General features: G+C 42.5%; 1 protein-coding gene across 4 annotated transcripts in view; it reads left to right on the top strand.

Annotated features, from left to right (window-relative positions):
* UTRN (utrophin) overlaps nt 1-20,923 on the top strand; it is a 1,374,288-nt gene that overhangs the window by 338,929 nt on the left and 1,014,436 nt on the right. For all 4 annotated transcript variants that reach the window (XM_069235249.1, XM_069235248.1, XM_069235247.1 and 1 more), the window contains exons 17-18: nt 2,794-2,963; nt 20,405-20,528. In XM_069235249.1, the coding sequence (XP_069091350.1) occupies nt 2,794-2,963; nt 20,405-20,528 (294 nt within the window). The remainder of the gene's footprint in view (nt 1-2,793; nt 2,964-20,404; nt 20,529-20,923) is intronic.

The following is a 20,923-nucleotide window of genomic DNA, read 5'->3' as shown; positions in this document are numbered from 1 at the left end:
AATCAACGCACAACTATGGAACTTAATTGAGGACAACAACTCCCTGGACAGCTCCCAGTCCGGCTCCAGCAGCAATCACAGCACTGAGACAGCATTCCTGGCAGCCCTCGAAGACATGTGATTACTCCTAGACTGCAACAACATTGCAGCACTCCTACTCCTCGACCTCTCAGAAGCATTCGACACGGTCTCCCACAGCTCTCTGCGCACCAGACTCCATGACATAGGAATCCGCGGATAAGCCCTGGAATGGATCCCCTCCTTCCTCTCTGGGAGGATGCAGTGGGTCAGACTCCCACCCTACACTTCCAGACCCACAGGGGTCAACTGCGGAGTCCCCCAAGGATCCTCACTGAGTCCCACACTGTTCCACATATACATGGCCCCTCTTGCTGCCATCGTCAGAACCTACGGTATGAACATCGTGTCATATGGTGATGACACACAACTCATCATTTCCCTCACCGAAGACCTGGACACGGCCAAAAGAAACTTTCACTCAGGAATGGAGGCTGTCGCCATCTGGATGAGAGAAAGCTGCCTCAAGCTCAACTCCAACAAAACCAAGCGCACTGTCTGCGGAAATGCCACCTCAGCTTGGGACGACTCCTGGTGGCCCATATTCCTCAGCGCCCCCCTGCATCATCCTCGACTCCTCCCTATCTATGACCCGCCAGGTAAACTCTGTTGCATCATCCTGCTGGCACACGCTCTGCAAACTTCAAAAGATCTTCAGATGGATCCCAGCAGACTGTCGCAGGACAGTCACCCACACCTTAGTCACTAGCAAGCTCGACTACGGCAACGCCCTCTACACCCGCACCTCAATTAGGAACATAAAAAAAAGTCAACTCATCCAGAACGCCGCCACCAGACTCATTCTGGACCTTCCTCACCGAGAGCACATCTCCCAACACTGGAGGACCCTCCACTGGCTACCAGTCAAGAAGCAAATCACCTTCAGGTTTCTCACCCACGAGTACAAGGCCATACGCAACACAGGACCAGCCTACCTGAACCACTGCGTCTCCTCCCACACCCTCACCAGATCCCGCTGCTCCACCCAGATGGCCCTGGCCACCATCCCTCGCATCGGCAAAAGCACCATGGGAGGACGATCTTTCACCTACTCTGCAGCAAAGAGCTGGAACAACCTCCCCCTGCATCTCAGACAAAGCCTGTCGCTCACCATCTTCAGGAAGAACCTCAAGACGTGGCTCTTCGGATGAGGCCCCTCCCCTTACCCCAGCACTTTGAGACCCTCATGGGTGAGTAGTCACGCTTTACAAATATTGATTAATTGATTGAGAACAACCTTAGAAAATCCTATAGGATGCCCCATTGTCACAATTCATCATTCTTGGGATGACATGCTGAAACAGTGACTAATGTAATGTCACAAACGTAGAGACAAAGATATATATGGTGACCATGGTTCAAGTTCTAGAGATGATAATCACTTGTATATGCACACGAATTACCTTGTGGCAGTGAATGTGGAGCATACTGTGAGAGAGCTGGAACGACAAACTAGATTTTCAGACGTGATGGAGGTATATACACAGAATGTTAGAGACTTGGAATCATCTCACATGTTACTTAAATGCTAAGAAAAGAAGGAAGCTATCTGTTTCACTGAGAATTATTTCAAATGTTTTGTGGTGGGAAAAGAGATTAAACTTATTTGACTCCATAACTGTACACAATTCTTTAAATTCTAAAAGAAAAAGATTAGGTGGTCTATGGAGGTGGAGGAGGCCTGGTACAATCTAAGTAATTAGAAGATTGGATTGGATGGAAGCATCAGAGAACATTTTTCTCACTAAGCTCCTTTTAGCGCTGTGCTGTTTACTGTTTTATTGATGGTTCATTTCCAAAGATTGTGAGTGGTTGAGGTATGTTGAAGTCAGGTGGGTTTGTCAGGTCTTAATTTGGACTGCACTTTTTATCTCATAAGGGATGCTAGTTATTACATTGATTAGGTTGTGTAGAATTTGAATTCTGGATGTGACACCTGGCTATATAAGTAAGGGCCCATGGGCAGTGCTCTTAAGAACTTAGTCCAAGCAGTCTTTTGTAAAGGAAACCAAAATGTTAGTGAACATCTTAGCATGGTGTGACAGTGCTCTAGCTGGTGACCATGCCACATAAATTTAGAAATAAAAATAGCAGTGTTGGTGGAGAAGCACCCGATATCTCTGTGGAGAGCTGTTGCATTATAAGAAAAGACACATAGAAGCGTTGTCACTCCGTTATGAATATCATCTGCAAAATTATTAAAATGAATCCTGTTAAGTCTCTTCTAGTGGATCATTTTTGTTTTATTTTTTAGGTATTGTTTTGCTTGTTGTCACTCACTGTTAAAAGCACAAGTTTCATTTCCTGGTTTCATGAGTTAATTTTTCAGTGATAATTTTCACATTTCTGAGAAGGTCAGTGAGGATTAATAAGAGAGCATCGCCTCTTTTATTTTTGTTGCATGCAAATAGTTTATTCTCTTGGTACATGGATGTCATGGTATTGCAGGCTGTCCGCCTGTTTCCCTGTAACATTGCCAGAGTTACTGTGATGGGAGACTAGCTGATGATGAGAGGATTGGTTCATTTTGCTGGAGCTCTGTCTTACATTGACAGTGCAGTGGTTTACAGTATGGTAGCTATTAATGCCACTCTACACCTCGAAATTGACCCACAAGGAGGAGCCCACAGGGTCGTCTAAGATTTCTAATTCCAGTTATGTCATGTTTTTTTTTTAATGTTTTCACATGTTTTTTTTTTCCAAATCATATTTCAGGCTACGCAAGCAGTTTCAAAAATGGGGGTGACTCAGGTTTCGCAAAAAGTCATCATTGAAACTGTCACCATGACAGAGCAAGGGATAATGAGATCGTCCAAACAGGAACTACCCCCTCCGCCTCCACCAAAAAAACGACAGACGCATCTGGATGTGGAAGCCAAAAAAAAGTAAGACCGAATGGATCATTTGAATTATTGATTTCCAAAAGTGACATTTTCTGCTTCATTGAAAATTTAGATTTTGGGCTGTGAGCTATGAAAGTTTTTCATAAATGTACACTCCTAACTCATGTTCATGGGTAGCGTTAAGGATTTCATGACTGTAAAAAGATATGAGACAAACAACGTTAGAACATTGAAATATTGAACGCTCCATTGAAGACAAGTGGCTCATGGCCAAATATAGCTGGTGTATGCCTTCAACATTCTAATGTGTGTCTTTCCGATTCTCTCTTTTTAATGTAGAACATTCTATCCACAGTGTGTGGAATGTTCTTATAGTATAATAGCCCTTTTGCCTCTGGCTATATCTGTTGTTAAAGCCCCTCACCTGGGGCTCTGGCCTATGATTCAGGCTGAGGGCCTTTAACAGTTGGTGTAGTCCTCGGCAGAGGGCTATAATACTATTGTGTGTTTGTGTGGTTGAAGAGTAAAACTGGAAATATACAATGATTGGTCAGAAAGCGTCATGTGACACAGTAAGAATCTAAATAAGCTTTACTGGTTGCAATTTGACCCCCTCCTTGGACTGCTCAAGAACATCCTTATCATGAGCCAGGCCCTTCTGAAGTCAGACCTATAAGTCATTTCTTAAGACTACAGAAGATAGATAGACCCACCATAGATCCAGTATATACGTTCAAAGCTTGCACCGTTACCAGATTATGTTTTAAAATTGATAAGCTGAATCAAGACAGTAAATTCAGAGGATATTTATTAATGCACACTTGGAGGACAACAGCCAACACGCGTTTCGCTTCCTCAGGTATGTCTACTCGGGGCTTTCTCAAGGCTGTGAAAATATAAAAGTTGAATCTGTTAAGGAATAAATAAAGATGAGGGAGCTTCCTAGTCACACTCACCTTCAGAGATGTGGAAAGGAAAGACAATGAATGATTCCAAGGTTTTCCTATCAAATACGGTGCAGAATAAAAAAGAAATTATAGAAGATGAATAGAAAATAAACCACCAGATGTGAAAAATTATAAAGAAATACAAAAGGAATTAATTATATCCATATATTATTCATATATTGTTGGTTAGTCATTCAATATTAAATGCATAAATTGTTAGTAGAACAGGAGCTGATAGATTTTAGCCAACTTTAGTAAAGCAATTTGTTGGAGAATCAATGCTACCAAAAGAGACCCTTGGTGTGTGAATAAAAAGATGACAGCCCATGCCAAGAAAAGACAAAAAAACATTGTGTCCTGTCACCATTGCCGCATGCTACTGCAATACTCCAAGTCCAATAAGTTGACTAGAAACAAGATCATATGATACCTAGCAAATATCAATGGGGTATGTCCATTGTCTAATTTTTCAAGAGGACATATTAGATGACCAGAGTACACAATCTATACAAAAGAAATATATATATATGTTCGATGGCATGTGTAGCTGCAGATACACATGCTGTGCATATCCCGCCATCTAGTGTTGGGCTCGGAGTGTTACAAGTTGTTTTTCTTCGAAGAAGTCTTTTCGAGTCACGAGATCGAGGGACTCCTCCCATTTCGGCTCCATTGCGCATGGGCGTCGATTCCCTCTTAGATTGTTTTCTTTCTGCCATCGGGTTCGGACGTGTTCCTCTTCGCTCCGTGTTTCGGTTCGGAAAGTTAGTTAAATCTCGGAAAATTTTACGCTATTGTTTGCGTTCGGTATCGGGTTAGTTAACGCAGAATCGACACCGAAGAAAAGAAAAGCTCCGGTAGCCCTTCGGGGCTTCTATCCCCCGGCGGGGCCTGGTCGGCCCGACCGCGTGCGTCTTCAAGGCTAATGGAACGGACCCCATTCCGCTTCTGCCCCGAATGCCACAACAAGTATCCTTAACAGATCAACATCTGGTCTGTAATTTGTGTTTGTCCCCCGAACACAAAGAGGATACCTGCGAGGCCTGTCGGGCATTTCGGGCGAAGAAAACGTTACGGGACCGGAGAGCAAGGAGGCTTCAAATGGCATCAGCACCATCAGGACACCACGACGTCGAAGAAGAGGAGACTTTCTCCATTGCTGATTCGGACTCGGACGAGCCCGAAATGGAGCTGACTCAGATAACCGTGAGTAAACCAGCCCCGGCCAAAACTCCAGCCAAAATTATGAAGACCCAGGGGACGCCACCGCCTGCAGGCCATGGCTTAACCCGTAAAATCGGTGACTATACATCGGCACCGAAAAAGGGCACACACGTGTCGAAGTCATCCGACTCCGGTCGAGATCCCGGCACAGAGTATACTCGACACCGAGAACCTGGCTCCGACCAGACTCGACACCGAGATACCGGCTCCGAGCTAAGTCGGCACCGAGAGATCGGCACACACCAAAACCTAAAGAAGTGGCTTCGGAGCCGAAAAAAACTGGAGAAGCTCCTACTCCGAAGAACAAGGCCATTCAGCACAACTACAAGGCCATGCATTTGGACAAGAGCTAGAAGCAGGGGAGCCAGATTATACGCAAAGAAGGCTCCATATTCAAAAGGAAACAGGGAAAATAAGAACTCTCCCTCCTATAAGGATGAAAAGGAAACTTGCTTTCCAAGACAAAGAAAAACAGCCACAAGCAAAAGTGGCAAAAGCAGTAACTCCACCATGCTTTTCGCCACAACCATCACCACACCACTCACTGCAACTGTCACCAATTGCAACCCCCCCTATGATGCAATCTCCAACGCACACAGGGATGAGCCAGGATGACCCAGATGCGTGGGATCTATATGATGCGCCAGTATCAGACAATAGTCCAGACTGCTACCCAGCAAGACCATCACCATCTGAAGACAGTACTGCCTACATGCAAGTGGTGTCCAGAGCAGCGGCTTTTCACAATGTGACACTGCACGCTGAACCCATTGAGGTTGACTTTTTATTTAACACTTTGTCGTCGACATACAGTCAGTATCAAAGTCTTCCAATGTTACCAGGGATGTTGAAACACGCGAAACAAGTATTTCTAGAGCCCGTCAAAGGCAGAGCCATCACACCTAGGGTGGAGAAAAAGCCTCCCCCTACAGACCCTGTGTTCATCACTCAACAACTGACACCTGACTCAGTAGTAGTAGGCGCAGCACGTAAAAGGGCTAATTCACGCACCTCTGGAGATGCAGCACCACCCGACAAAGAAAGTCGAAAGTTTGATGCAGCGGGGAAAAGAGTTGCAGCACAAGCGGCCAATCAATGGCGCATTGCCAATTCCCATGCTTTATTGTCAAGATATGACAGAGCTCATTGGAATGAAATGCAGCACTTTAAAGAACATCTGCCCAAGGAGTTCCAAAAGCGTGCACAGCAAGTGGTGGAAGAGGGCCAAAGTATCTCTAACAATCAGATACGATCCGCAATGGGCGCAGCGGATACAGCTGCAAGAACTGTGAATACAGCGGTCACTATTCGGAGACACGCATGGCTACGCACCTCCGGGTTTAAGCCAGAGATCCAACAGGCTGTGCTTAATATGCCTTTTAATGGACAGCAGTTGTTTGGGCCGGAGGTGGACACAGATATAGAGAAGCTGAAGAAGGACACTGATACGGCCAAGGCCATGGGCGCGCTCTACTCCCCACAGAGCAGAGGCACATTTAGGAAGACACAATTTAGAGGGGGTTTTCGGGCCCAAAGCACAGAACCCTCAACCTCGCAAACCATACCCACATACCGGGAAGAGGAAGCTTTCGAGGACAATACAGAGGTAGACAGTTCCCTAAAACTAGAGGAAAGTTCCAAAGCCCAAAAACACCTCAAACTAAACAGTGACTTCAGTGTCACAAATCCCCAACACATAACACCAGTGGGGGGGGAGACTCACAGATGATTACCAACATTGGGAGGAAATAATAACAGACTCGTGGGTCCTAGCCATTGTCCAACATGGCTATTGCATAGAATTCCTATAATTACCACCAAATGTGCCTCCAAGAACACACAACATGTCCAAACAGCACTTGGATCTATTACAACTAGAAGGCCAAGCGTTGTTACAAAAAGACGCAATAGAAATGGTACCCAACCATCACAAAGGAACAGGTGTTTATTCTCTGTATTTTCTAATACCCAAAAAGGACAAAACTCTGAGACCCATCTTAGATCTCAGCACACTAAATCTTTACATCAAATCCGATCACTTTCACATGGTGACACTTCAAGACGTAATCCCCTTGCTCAAACAACAGGACTACATGTCAACATTAGATCTCAAGGATGCGTACTTCCATATACCCATACATCCTTCACACAGGAAATACTTAAGGTTTGTAATCCAAGGAGTACATTACCAATTCAAAGTGTTACCATTCGGGATAACAACAGCACCAAGGGTATTTACAAAATGCCTTGCAGTAGTAGCAGCACATTTCAGAAGACAGAACATATACGTATTCCCGTACCTAGACGATTGGTTAATAAAAGCCAACACTCAAAAACAGTGTCTTCAACACACAAAATACGTCATAGAAACCCTTCACAAACTAGGGTTCTCAATCAACTACCTGAAATCACACTTACAACCGTGCCAAATACAACAATACTTAGGAGCAACAATCAACACAAAAAAAGGGATTGCCACTCCAAGTCCACAAAGGGTACAAGCATTCCAAAATGTAATACGAGGCATGCACCCAAACCAACATTATCAAGTAAAATTTGTGATGAAACTTCTAGGCATGATGTCTTCATGCATAGCCATTGTCCCAAACGCAAGATTACACATGCGGCCACTACAACAGTGCCTAGCAACACAATGGACACAAGCACAGGGTCAACTTCAGGATCTAGTGTTAATAGACCGCCAAACACACACCTCACTACAATGGTGGAATCCTATAAATTTAAACCAAGGGCGGCCTTTCCAAGACCCAGTGCCTCAATACGTGATCACAACAGATGCTTCCATGGTAGGGTGGGGAGCACACCTCAGCCAGCACAGCATCCACGGACAATGGGACACTCAACAGAAACAACTTCATATAAATCAGTTAGAACTACTAGCAGTGTTTCTAGCGTTGAAAGCATTTCAACCACTAATAGCCCACAAACACATTCTTGTCAAAACAGACAACATGACAACAATGTATTACCTAAACAAGCAGGGAGGGACACACTCAACACAGTTGTGCCTCTTAGCACAAAAGATTTGGCATTGGGCGATTCACAATCACATCCGCCTAATAGCGCAATACATACCAGGAATTCAAAACCAGTTAGCCGACAATCTCAGTCGGGATCACCAACAGATCCATGAATGGGAAATTCATCCCCAGATACTACAAACATACTTCCAAACCTGGGGAACACCGCAAATAGACCTATTCGCAACAAAAGAAAACGCAAAATGCCAAAACTTCGCATCCAGGTACCCACAGCCTCACTCCAAGGGCAATGCGTTATGGATGAGTTGGTCAGGGATATTTGCTTTTCCCCCTCTCCCACTCCTTCCGTATCTCGTAAACAAATTGAGTCAAAACAAACTCAAACTAATACTAATAGCACCAACTTGGGCACGACAACCTTGGTACACAACTCTACTAGACCTGTCAGTAGTGCCTCATATCAAACTACCAAACAGACCAGATCTGTTAACTCAACACAAACAACAGATCAGACACCCGAATCCAGCATCGCTCAATCTAGCAATCTGGAACCTGAAGTCTTAGAATTCAGACATCTAGACCTTACACAAGAATGTATGGAGGTCATCAAACAGGCTAGAAAACCTACTACAAGACATTGTTATGCAAATAAATGGAAGCGATTTGTTTATTACTGTCATAATAATCAAATTCAACCATTACACGCGTGCGCGAAAAACATTGTAAGCTACTTACTACACTTACAAAAGTCTAAGTTAGCTTTTTCATCCATTAAAATACATCTCACAGCAATTTCTGCCTATCTGCAAATTACACATTCAACTTCACTATTTAGAATACCAGTCATAAAAGCATTTATGGAGGGTCTAAAAAGGATCATTCCACCAAGAACACCACCAGTTCCTTCGTGGAACCTCAATATTGTATTAACACGACTCATTGGTCCACCATTTGAACCCATGCACTCTTGTGAGATTCAAATACTTAACCTGGAAAGTAGCCTTCCTAATAGCTATCACATCTCTCAGAAGAGTAAGTGAAATACAAGCCTTTACCATACAGGAACCCTTTATACAAATACACAAACATAAAGTGGTTCTACGCATAAATCCCAAATTTTTGCCTAAAGTTATATCACTGTTCCACTTAAATCAAACAGTGGAACTCCCAGTGTTCTTTCCACAACCAGACTCTGTAGCTGAAAGAGCATTACATACATTAGACATAAAAAGAGCATTAATATATTACATTGATAGAACCAAACAAATTCGCAAAACAAAACAATTGTTTGTAGCTTTCCAAAAACCTCATGCAGGGAATCCAATATCCAAACAAGGCATTGCCAGATGGATAGTTAAATGTATTCAAACCTGTTATATTAAAGCAAAGAGAGAACTGCCTATTACACCAAAGGCACACTCCACTAGGAAGAAAGGTGCCACCATGGCCTTTCTGGGAAATATACCAATGACAGAAATCTGTAAGGCAGCCACATGGTCTACGCCTCATACATTCACTAAACATTACTGTGTGGATGTGTTAACAACACAACAAGCCACAGTAGGACAAGCAGTATTACGAACATTATTTCAAACAACTTCAACTCCTACAGGCTAAACCACCGCTTTTGGGGAGATAACTGCTTACTAGTCTATGCACAGCATGTGTATCTGCAGCTACACATGCCATTGATCGGAAAATGTCACTTACCCAGTGTACATCTGTTCGTGGCATGAGACGCTGCAGATTCACATGCGCCCTCCCACCTCCCCGGGAGCCTGTAGCCGTTATAAGTTGATAAAAATAATCTTGTACATTTGTAAATTTGTAAATACAACACTTTTAATCACATTATGTACATACATGCTTACTCCATTGCATGGGCACTATTACTATATACACAACTCCTACCTCACCCTCTGCGGGGAAAACAATATAAGATGGAGTCGACGCCCATGCAAAATGGAGCCGAAATGGGAGGAGTCCCTCGATCTCGTGACTCGAAAAGACTTCTTCGAAGAAAAACACCTTGTAACACTCCGAGCCCAACACTAGATGGCGGGATATGCACAGCATGTGAATCTGCAGCGTCTCATGCCACAAACAGATGTACACTGGGTAAATGACATTTTCCATATATAGTAATGGTCTTATTTAAAAATGAATTTGGAAAGTACGAAAGTATACAATTTCAAGTAATGGTCACCAAACGTGTTCATATACATGTCCAATTACCAATTTTAGAAGCAACACATGTTCCATGTTACTAATATATGCTAATTACAGTTTTTACTAGCAATTTTGCAATGGTAGTTCGTATCTAGGATTCGAGGGCCTGATTTTCACATTTTACCCAAAGGATTGTACATCTTGAATTTAGATAGCCCAGTATCTAGGTTTATAGCTTTGGTAGTGGAATTATTTAAAAAACAATTTAAATAATGCATTATTGCATGTTTCGAGATACATCAAATAAATGTTGTTCGATTTTTAAAAAGCCTAAACAGATTGTTGATCTTAGAAAAACAATCCTAGGTTGCAAAACCCAAAAATTGAAATCAATACCTCATGTAAAGAAAAACTATATATTATAAAGTAAATGAACACATGCTGATGTGAGAGCAACCTCAAACTGATTACGCCAGGCTGAGCATTACATACCGAGACATGTGAAATTCAGCTATTGTAACAACATTGACTCTGTATTCTCAAAAGCATATCGTGTGAAAGGATGACTATTACTGCATTCAACAAAATGGGTTGGCAAATCAAACGTGTTTGCTGCCCCATAGAAAATTAGTGCAAATGTTATCTGCTGCTGAAGAATAAGCAGCTTGCTCCAAACTTGTTGCCTTCTCAGCTCTTAGATGTAGAGTTATTTTGATGTCACAAACTGAGGTTAGCGGGGCTCTGGTCTACAGTGATGCCAAAGTAGAACAGACATTTACAAATAGGTTTGACTTTTGCCACCTGGTGCAATGGTTATTATTTTCTATTGCACACACATGCCACAAAAATAAATAAAAAACAAGCATTGGTAAAGCCAGTAGGTCTTGCCTTTGCAAAATCTATTGGCTTATTCAGTATTTGATTGCACATGTTGCATGGCTGCTGTGCAACGTGGCTGAAACTAAAAAAAAAAATAGCACTGTGAGACTGTTGCATCATAGCACTTTTATTTTCAACTTTTAGACATTCTGCTGTTCTAAAAAAAAAATGACAAAGGCAATAGAGCTTGCATCGGTGAGACCTATTGGCTTTACCAATGCTTTTAGTCTCGCCAGTCATCCACCCAAACCAACCCCATTGAAAACGTCAATATACCCACCTGACCTAGCAAATGCGCTCAACAGTTCTACAGCGTTTTCCCTTACACATGCAGCAAGTTGTAAACCGGAGACACACAGACCCTAGCAGAGCAATGAAAGGATTGAATGAAACTAAGGTGGGTAATGTCTATCTTGATTTAAACACAAAATAGAGCACTGACATAGAAGAAAGACCATTGCAGCCAGTATTTAACAGGTGGCAGCCACCTGGGAATCGCCATCTAGTGTTGGGCTCGGAGTGTTACAAGTTGTTTTTCTTCGAAGAAGTCTTTTCGAGTCACGAGATCGAGGGACTCCTCCCATTTCGGCTCCATTGCGCATGGGCGTCGATTCCCTCTTAGATTGTTTTCTTTCTGCCATCGGGTTCGGACGTGTTCCTCTTCGCTCCGTGTTTCGGTTCGGAAAGTTAGTTAAATCTCGGAAAATTTTACGCTATTGTTTGCGTTCGGTATCGGGTTAGTTAACGCAGAATCGACACCGAAGAAAAGAAAAGCTCCGGTAGCCCTTCGGGGCTTCTATCCCCCGGCGGGGCCTGGTCGGCCCGACCGCGTGCGTCTTCAAGGCTAATGGAACGGACCCCATTCCGCTTCTGCCCCGAATGCCACAACAAGTATCCTTAACAGATCAACATCTGGTCTGTAATTTGTGTTTGTCCCCCGAACACAAAGAGGATACCTGCGAGGCCTGTCGGGCATTTCGGGCGAAGAAAACGTTACGGGACCGGAGAGCAAGGAGGCTTCAAATGGCATCAGCACCATCAGGACACCACGACGTCGAAGAAGAGGAGACTTTCTCCATTGCTGATTCGGACTCGGACGAGCCTGAAATGGAGCTGACTCAGATAACCGTGAGTAAACCAGCCCCGGCCAAAACTCCAGCCAAAATTATGAAGACCCAGGGGACGCCACCGCCTGCAGGCCATGGCTTAACCCGTAAAATCGGTGACTATACATCGGCACCGAAAAAGGGCACACACGTGTCGAAGTCATCCGACTCCGGTCGAGATCCCGGCACAGAGTATACTCGACACCGAGAACCTGGCTCCGACCAGACTCGACACCGAGATACCGGCTCCGAGCTAAGTCGGCACCGAGAGATCGGCACACACCAAAACCTAAAGAAGTGGCTTCGGAGCCGAAAAAAACTGGAGAAGCTCCTACTCCGAAGAACAAGGCCATTCAGCACAACTACAAGGCCATGCATTTGGACAAGAGCTAGAAGCAGGGGAGCCAGATTATACGCAAAGAAGGCTCCATATTCAAAAGGAAACAGGGAAAATAAGAACTCTCCCTCCTATAAGGATGAAAAGGAAACTTGCTTTCCAAGACAAAGAAAAACAGCCACAAGCAAAAGTGGCAAAAGCAGTAACTCCACCATGCTTTTCGCCACAACCATCACCACACCACTCACTGCAACTGTCACCAATTGCAACCCCCCCTATGATGCAATCTCCAACGCACACAGGGATGAGCCAGGATGACCCAGATGCGTGGGATCTATATGATGCGCCAGTATCAGACAATAGTCCAGACTGCTACCCAGCAAGACCATCACCATCTGAAGACAGTACTGCCTACATGCAAGTGGTGTCCAGAGCAGCGGCTTTTCACAATGTGACACTGCACGCTGAACCCATTGAGGTTGACTTTTTATTTAACACTTTGTCGTCGACATACAGTCAGTATCAAAGTCTTCCAATGTTACCAGGGATGTTGAAACACGCGAAACAAGTATTTCTAGAGCCCGTCAAAGGCAGAGCCATCACACCTAGGGTGGAGAAAAAGCCTCCCCCTACAGACCCTGTGTTCATCACTCAACAACTGACACCTGACTCAGTAGTAGTAGGCGCAGCACGTAAAAGGGCTAATTCACGCACCTCTGGAGATGCAGCACCACCCGACAAAGAAAGTCGAAAGTTTGATGCAGCGGGGAAAAGAGTTGCAGCACAAGCGGCCAATCAATGGCGCATTGCCAATTCCCATGCTTTATTGTCAAGATATGACAGAGCTCATTGGAATGAAATGCAGCACTTTAAAGAACATCTGCCCAAGGAGTTCCAAAAGCGTGCACAGCAAGTGGTGGAAGAGGGCCAAAGTATCTCTAACAATCAGATACGATCCGCAATGGGCGCAGCGGATACAGCTGCAAGAACTGTGAATACAGCGGTCACTATTCGGAGACACGCATGGCTACGCACCTCCGGGTTTAAGCCAGAGATCCAACAGGCTGTGCTTAATATGCCTTTTAATGGACAGCAGTTGTTTGGGCCGGAGGTGGACACAGATATAGAGAAGCTGAAGAAGGACACTGATACGGCCAAGGCCATGGGCGCGCTCTACTCCCCACAGAGCAGAGGCACATTTAGGAAGACACAATTTAGAGGGGGTTTTCGGGCCCAAAGCACAGAACCCTCAACCTCGCAAACCATACCCACATACCGGGAAGAGGAAGCTTTCGAGGACAATACAGAGGTAGACAGTTCCCTAAAACTAGAGGAAAGTTCCAAAGCCCAAAAACACCTCAAACTAAACAGTGACTTCAGTGTCACAAATCCCCAACACATAACACCAGTGGGGGGGGAGACTCACAGATGATTACCAACATTGGGAGGAAATAATAACAGACTCGTGGGTCCTAGCCATTGTCCAACATGGCTATTGCATAGAATTCCTATAATTACCACCAAATGTGCCTCCAAGAACACACAACATGTCCAAACAGCACTTGGATCTATTACAACTAGAAGGCCAAGCGTTGTTACAAAAAGACGCAATAGAAATGGTACCCAACCATCACAAAGGAACAGGTGTTTATTCTCTGTATTTTCTAATACCCAAAAAGGACAAAACTCTGAGACCCATCTTAGATCTCAGCACACTAAATCTTTACATCAAATCCGATCACTTTCACATGGTGACACTTCAAGACGTAATCCCCTTGCTCAAACAACAGGACTACATGTCAACATTAGATCTCAAGGATGCGTACTTCCATATACCCATACATCCTTCACACAGGAAATACTTAAGGTTTGTAATCCAAGGAGTACATTACCAATTCAAAGTGTTACCATTCGGGATAACAACAGCACCAAGGGTATTTACAAAATGCCTTGCAGTAGTAGCAGCACATTTCAGAAGACAGAACATATACGTATTCCCGTACCTAGACGATTGGTTAATAAAAGCCAACACTCAAAAACAGTGTCTTCAACACACAAAATACGTCATAGAAACCCTTCACAAACTAGGGTTCTCAATCAACTACCTGAAATCACACTTACAACCGTGCCAAATACAACAATACTTAGGAGCAACAATCAACACAAAAAAAGGGATTGCCACTCCAAGTCCACAAAGGGTACAAGCATTCCAAAATGTAATACGAGGCATGCACCCAAACCAACATTATCAAGTAAAATTTGTGATGAAACTTCTAGGCATGATGTCTTCATGCATAGCCATTGTCCCAAACGCAAGATTACACATGCGGCCACTACAACAGTGCCTAGCAACACAATGGACACAAGCACAGGGTCAACTTCAGGATCTAGTGTTAATAGACCGCCAAACACACACCTCACTACAATGGTGGAATCCTATAAATTTAAACCAAGGGCGGCCTTTCCAAGACCCAGTGCCTCAATACGTGATCACAACAGATGCTTCCATGGTAGGGTGGGGAGCACACCTCAGCCAGCACAGCATCCACGGACAATGGGACACTCAACAGAAACAACTTCATATAAATCAGTTAGAACTACTAGCAGTGTTTCTAGCGTTGAAAGCATTTCAACCACTAATAGCCCACAAACACATTCTTGTCAAAACAGACAACATGACAACAATGTATTACCTAAACAAGCAGGGAGGGACACACTCAACACAGTTGTGCCTCTTAGCACAAAAGATTTGGCATTGGGCGATTCACAATCACATCCGCCTAATAGCGCAATACATACCAGGAATTCAAAACCAGTTAGCCGACAATCTCAGTCGGGATCACCAACAGATCCATGAATGGGAAATTCATCCCCAGATACTACAAACATACTTCCAAACCTGGGGAACACCGCAAATAGACCTATTCGCAACAAAAGAAAACGCAAAATGCCAAAACTTCGCATCCAGGTACCCACAGCCTCACTCCAAGGGCAATGCGTTATGGATGAGTTGGTCAGGGATATTTGCTTTTCCCCCTCTCCCACTCCTTCCGTATCTCGTAAACAAATTGAGTCAAAACAAACTCAAACTAATACTAATAGCACCAACTTGGGCACGACAACCTTGGTACACAACTCTACTAGACCTGTCAGTAGTGCCTCATATCAAACTACCAAACAGACCAGATCTGTTAACTCAACACAAACAACAGATCAGACACCCGAATCCAGCATCGCTCAATCTAGCAATCTGGAACCTGAAGTCTTAGAATTCAGACATCTAGACCTTACACAAGAATGTATGGAGGTCATCAAACAGGCTAGAAAACCTACTACAAGACATTGTTATGCAAATAAATGGAAGCGATTTGTTTATTACTGTCATAATAATCAAATTCAACCATTACACGCGTGCGCGAAAAACATTGTAAGCTACTTACTACACTTACAAAAGTCTAAGTTAGCTTTTTCATCCATTAAAATACATCTCACAGCAATTTCTGCCTATCTGCAAATTACACATTCAACTTCACTATTTAGAATACCAGTCATAAAAGCATTTATGGAGGGTCTAAAAAGGATCATTCCACCAAGAACACCACCAGTTCCTTCGTGGAACCTCAATATTGTATTAACACGACTCATTGGTCCACCATTTGAACCCATGCACTCTTGTGAGATTCAAATACTTAACCTGGAAAGTAGCCTTCCTAATAGCTATCACATCTCTCAGAAGAGTAAGTGAAATACAAGCCTTTACCATACAGGAACCCTTTATACAAATACACAAACATAAAGTGGTTCTACGCATAAATCCCAAATTTTTGCCTAAAGTTATATCACTGTTCCACTTAAATCAAACAGTGGAACTCCCAGTGTTCTTTCCACAACCAGACTCTGTAGCTGAAAGAGCATTACATACATTAGACATAAAAAGAGCATTAATATATTACATTGATAGAACCAAACAAATTCGCAAAACAAAACAATTGTTTGTAGCTTTCCAAAAACCTCATGCAGGGAATCCAATATCCAAACAAGGCATTGCCAGATGGATAGTTAAATGTATTCAAACCTGTTATATTAAAGCAAAGAGAGAACTGCCTATTACACCAAAGGCACACTCCACTAGGAAGAAAGGTGCCACCATGGCCTTTCTGGGAAATATACCAATGACAGAAATCTGTAAGGCAGCCACATGGTCTACGCCTCATACATTCACTAAACATTACTGTGTGGATGTGTTAACAACACAACAAGCCACAGTAGGACAAGCAGTATTACGAACATTATTTCAAACAACTTCAACTCCTACAGGCTAAACCACCGCTTTTGGGGAGATAACTGCTTACTAGTCTATGCACAGCATGTGTATCTGCAGCTACACATGCCATTGATCGGAAAATGTCACTTACCCAGTGTACATCTGTTCGTGGCATGAGACGCTGCAGATTCACATGCGCCCTCCCACCTCCCCGGGAGCCTGTAGCCGTTATAAGTTGATAAAAATAATCTTGTACATTTGTAAATTTGTAAATACAACACTTTTAATCACATTATGTACATACATGCTTACTCCATTGCATGGGCACTATTACTATATACACAACTCCTACCTCACCCTCTGCGGGGAAAACAATATAAGATGGAGTCGACGCCCATGCAAAATGGAGCCGAAATGGGAGGAGTCCCTCGATCTCGTGACTCGAAAAGACTTCTTCGAAGAAAAACACCTTGTAACACTCCGAGCCCAACACTAGATGGCGGGATATGCACAGCATGTGAATCTGCAGCGTCTCATGCCACAAACAGATGTACACTGGGTAAATGACATTTTCCATATATAGTAATGGTCTTATTTAAAAATGAATTTGGAAAGTACGAAAGTATACAATTTCAAGTAATGGTCACCAAACGTGTTCATATACATGTCCAATTACCAATTTTAGAAGCAACACATGTTCCATGTTACTAATATATGCTAATTACAGTTTTTACTAGCAATTTTGCAATGGTAGTTCGTATCTAGGATTCGAGGGCCTGATTTTCACATTTTACCCAAAGGATTGTACATCTTGAATTTAGATAGCCCAGTATCTAGGTTTATAGCTTTGGTAGTGGAATTATTTAAAAAACAATTTAAATAATGCATTATTGCATGTTTCGAGATACATCAAATAAATGTTGTTCGATTTTTAAAAAGCCTAAACAGATTGTTGATCTTAGAAAAACAATCCTAGGTTGCAAAACCCAAAAATTGAAATCAATACCTCATGTAAAGAAAAACTATATATTATAAAGTAAATGAACACATGCTGATGTGAGAGCAACCTCAAACTGATTACGCCAGGCTGAGCATTACATACCGAGACATGTGAAATTCAGCTATTGTAACAACATTGACTCTGTATTCTCAAAAGCATATCGTGTGAAAGGATGACTATTACTGCATTCAACAAAATGGGTTGGCAAATCAAACGTGTTTGCTGCCCCATAGAAAATTAGTGCAAATGTTATCTGCTGCTGAAGAATAAGCAGCTTGCTCCAAACTTGTTGCCTTCTCAGCTCTTAGATGTAGAGTTATTTTGATGTCACAAACTGAGGTTAGCGGGGCTTTGGTCTACAGTGATGCCAAAGTAGAACAGACATTTACAAATAGGTTTGACTTTTGCCACCTGGTGCAATGGTTATTATTTTCTATTGCACACACATGCCACAAAAATAAATAAAAAACAAGCATTGGTAAAGCCAGTAGGTCTTGCCTTTGCAAAATCTATTGGCTTATTCAGTATTTGATTGCACATGTTGCACAGCATGGCTGCTGTGCAACGTGGCTGAAACTAAAAAAAAAAATAGCACTGTGAGACTGTTGCATCATAGCACTTTTATTTTCAACTTTTAGACATTCTGCTGTTCTAAAAAAAAAATGACAAAGGCAATAGAGCTTGCATCGGTGAGACCTATTGGCTTTACCAATGCTTTTAGTCTCGCCAGTCATCCACCCAAACCAACCCCATTGAAAACGTCAATATACCCACCTGACCTAGCAAATGCGCTCAACAGTTCTACAGCGTTTTCCCTTACACATGCAGCAAGTTGTAAACCGGAGACACACAGACCCTAGCAGAGCAATGAAAGGATTGAATGAAACTAAGGTGGGTAATGTCTATCTTGATTTAAACACAAAATAGAGCACTGACATAGAAGAAAGACCATTGCAGCCAGTATTTAACAGGTGGCAGCCACCTGGGAATCGCAGTGATCCATTCCATCTCGATACAGATAAGCAAAATTCCAAAGCATGTCAAATAGTTTTAAGGCAAATTCATTATAGTTATTTACAAAACTGTACTGCTTTCTCAAATTTAGAATAAATTATGTTTTATGAAATTACTACGTAACAAAGTGTAATATTACATCTTATCTCTTCTTTTTATCTAAAATATATATTTTAAAATGATTCCAGTAGAACTAAAACTATACCATTTCTTAAGCGGTAATCGGTGTATTGTAAAATGACTACTGCATTTTTCAATAGTGATATAAGTGTTTTTTGTGTCTCAACCCTCTCTTTCACATCACTGATGTGTAAATCACATTTATCTGGATTCTGGCTCTCGTAGACACCAGACACCCTGTGAGAAAAAAGATTAAAAAGTGCAAGCGTGATGGAGGGTGCGGCAAGGAGGATGAGTGGGAGAGGGGAAGAAGTAGTACCTCAGTCACATTGGGAGCAGGGGACGGGTACTGATTAACTTGACTCAATTTGTGCTTGGTCCCTGTGTCACAAAAGTAACTGGAAATTATGTTTTGCATGCACTGGCCAATTACAGAGCTGGTAAACAGGAGTGATGTGAAGACAAAAAATGGTAAGCAATGGGTGGGTTCCAAGCCCTTTTATGTATACAAGAGTCTCGCTAGCACTCTCAGACACGACCCTGAAAAGAAAGCCTGCAGCCACTAGAATGTAATTGTGGTATCCTTGCAATCAAAAATCACAAATATTTTTAAACATTAATTAATGTGACTGTTTTAACTAGTGATATTTGGTTTTGAAATAACATGTCTTTCCATTGTACCACTCACTTCAATATTAGTATTTCTGAGAAAAATTAGAATAAAAGACCACCCAATAAAGCACTCAAATTGCAGGCAATTACAATGTTATGGTGCCTTTCAAACACTTTATAACTGCAACTTTAAAAGTCAGGCAGAAAATAAATCACCATCCACTTGTATACCTGAAGTGCAGGCAAAATAGGTTGATGGTATTCAAAGTTAATAGAAAACTATGAATAAACACACACCTGAATCCAGACTTGTCACTTAAGAAAAAGAGGACTATTTTGAGGTGATGTGAACAATGTACACAGGCTTTATGCTGTCACTCAAAGTGAAGGGAGCCAATGGGAAAGTGGGCTGTCCTATTGCCCCCTGCTGTATGCTGTGGTTGATAGACGCAAAATGTGAATAATAAATTGTACAGGCCAGTGGATCAGTCATGCTGAACAAAAGTCCTTCTAGGTATGTATGTAATTTATAATATCAAAAATAATACTGTTTCACAGCAGTAAAAGTTGTCTGAGAGGCCAGTCTTAAAAAAAGAAAAAAAAGAAAAATACTCAGAGCCTCATCAATTGTAGTTCGCAGGTGTATAAAGGACAACCGAGTTTCTGCACCCTAGAGAATCTTTTGTTTCAATTAAAATTTCACATTTTGGAGTGTTTCATGGCGTGGCGCTCAGATGGTAGCTTTAGCTTGGGAGCTTGCACTCTGTTGACAGCATGGGAACCCATAGATTTAACATTTCTTTTACCAGGTTTGATGCTGACATTGCTGAGCTCTTGAAATTGATTTTGACCTCTAAAGCAGCCATCCAGGCCTCCGAGATCAAAGAGTATACGAAGAAAAGGGAGACTTCAAACCTTAAGCAAACACTAAAGGTATGTAAAGGGAAAGAGCTAAAGTATGATATTGAAAAAGGGCTTTTTTCCCCACACAGCTGGCAGAAGATTTAAGAGATATTCAGAAAAAATGCATTGCATGATATGTCCTGTTTTTCTCTTCAAGCACACCGCAGCACGCTTATGTGGTCTGAAAAACAACATTTTCTTCACTGATATTCAAATAGCTTCATGAATTACTTCTTGGTGCTGACCTCTTTCATTGCAACAGTACAAAGCTCTTTGATTTACAATCACTTTTATGTGGATTTTATATCTCCCAGAGCCCCAGTATGAACATTTATCAGATGTGTTTTTCATTACTAAAATTACTGTTGGTCTGTCGTCCTCTTCATCTGGTATGCACACATTGTCAGTTAGTGTGCTAATTAGTG

The sequence above is a fragment of the Pleurodeles waltl genome, chromosome 5, assembly GCF_031143425.1.
Source record: "Pleurodeles waltl isolate 20211129_DDA chromosome 5, aPleWal1.hap1.20221129, whole genome shotgun sequence".
In the NCBI taxonomy this organism is placed as follows: Eukaryota; Metazoa; Chordata; class Amphibia; order Caudata; family Salamandridae; genus Pleurodeles; species Pleurodeles waltl.
The sequence above is the reverse complement of the archived record's forward strand: the minus strand, read 5'-3'. Positions and strand labels throughout refer to the sequence as shown.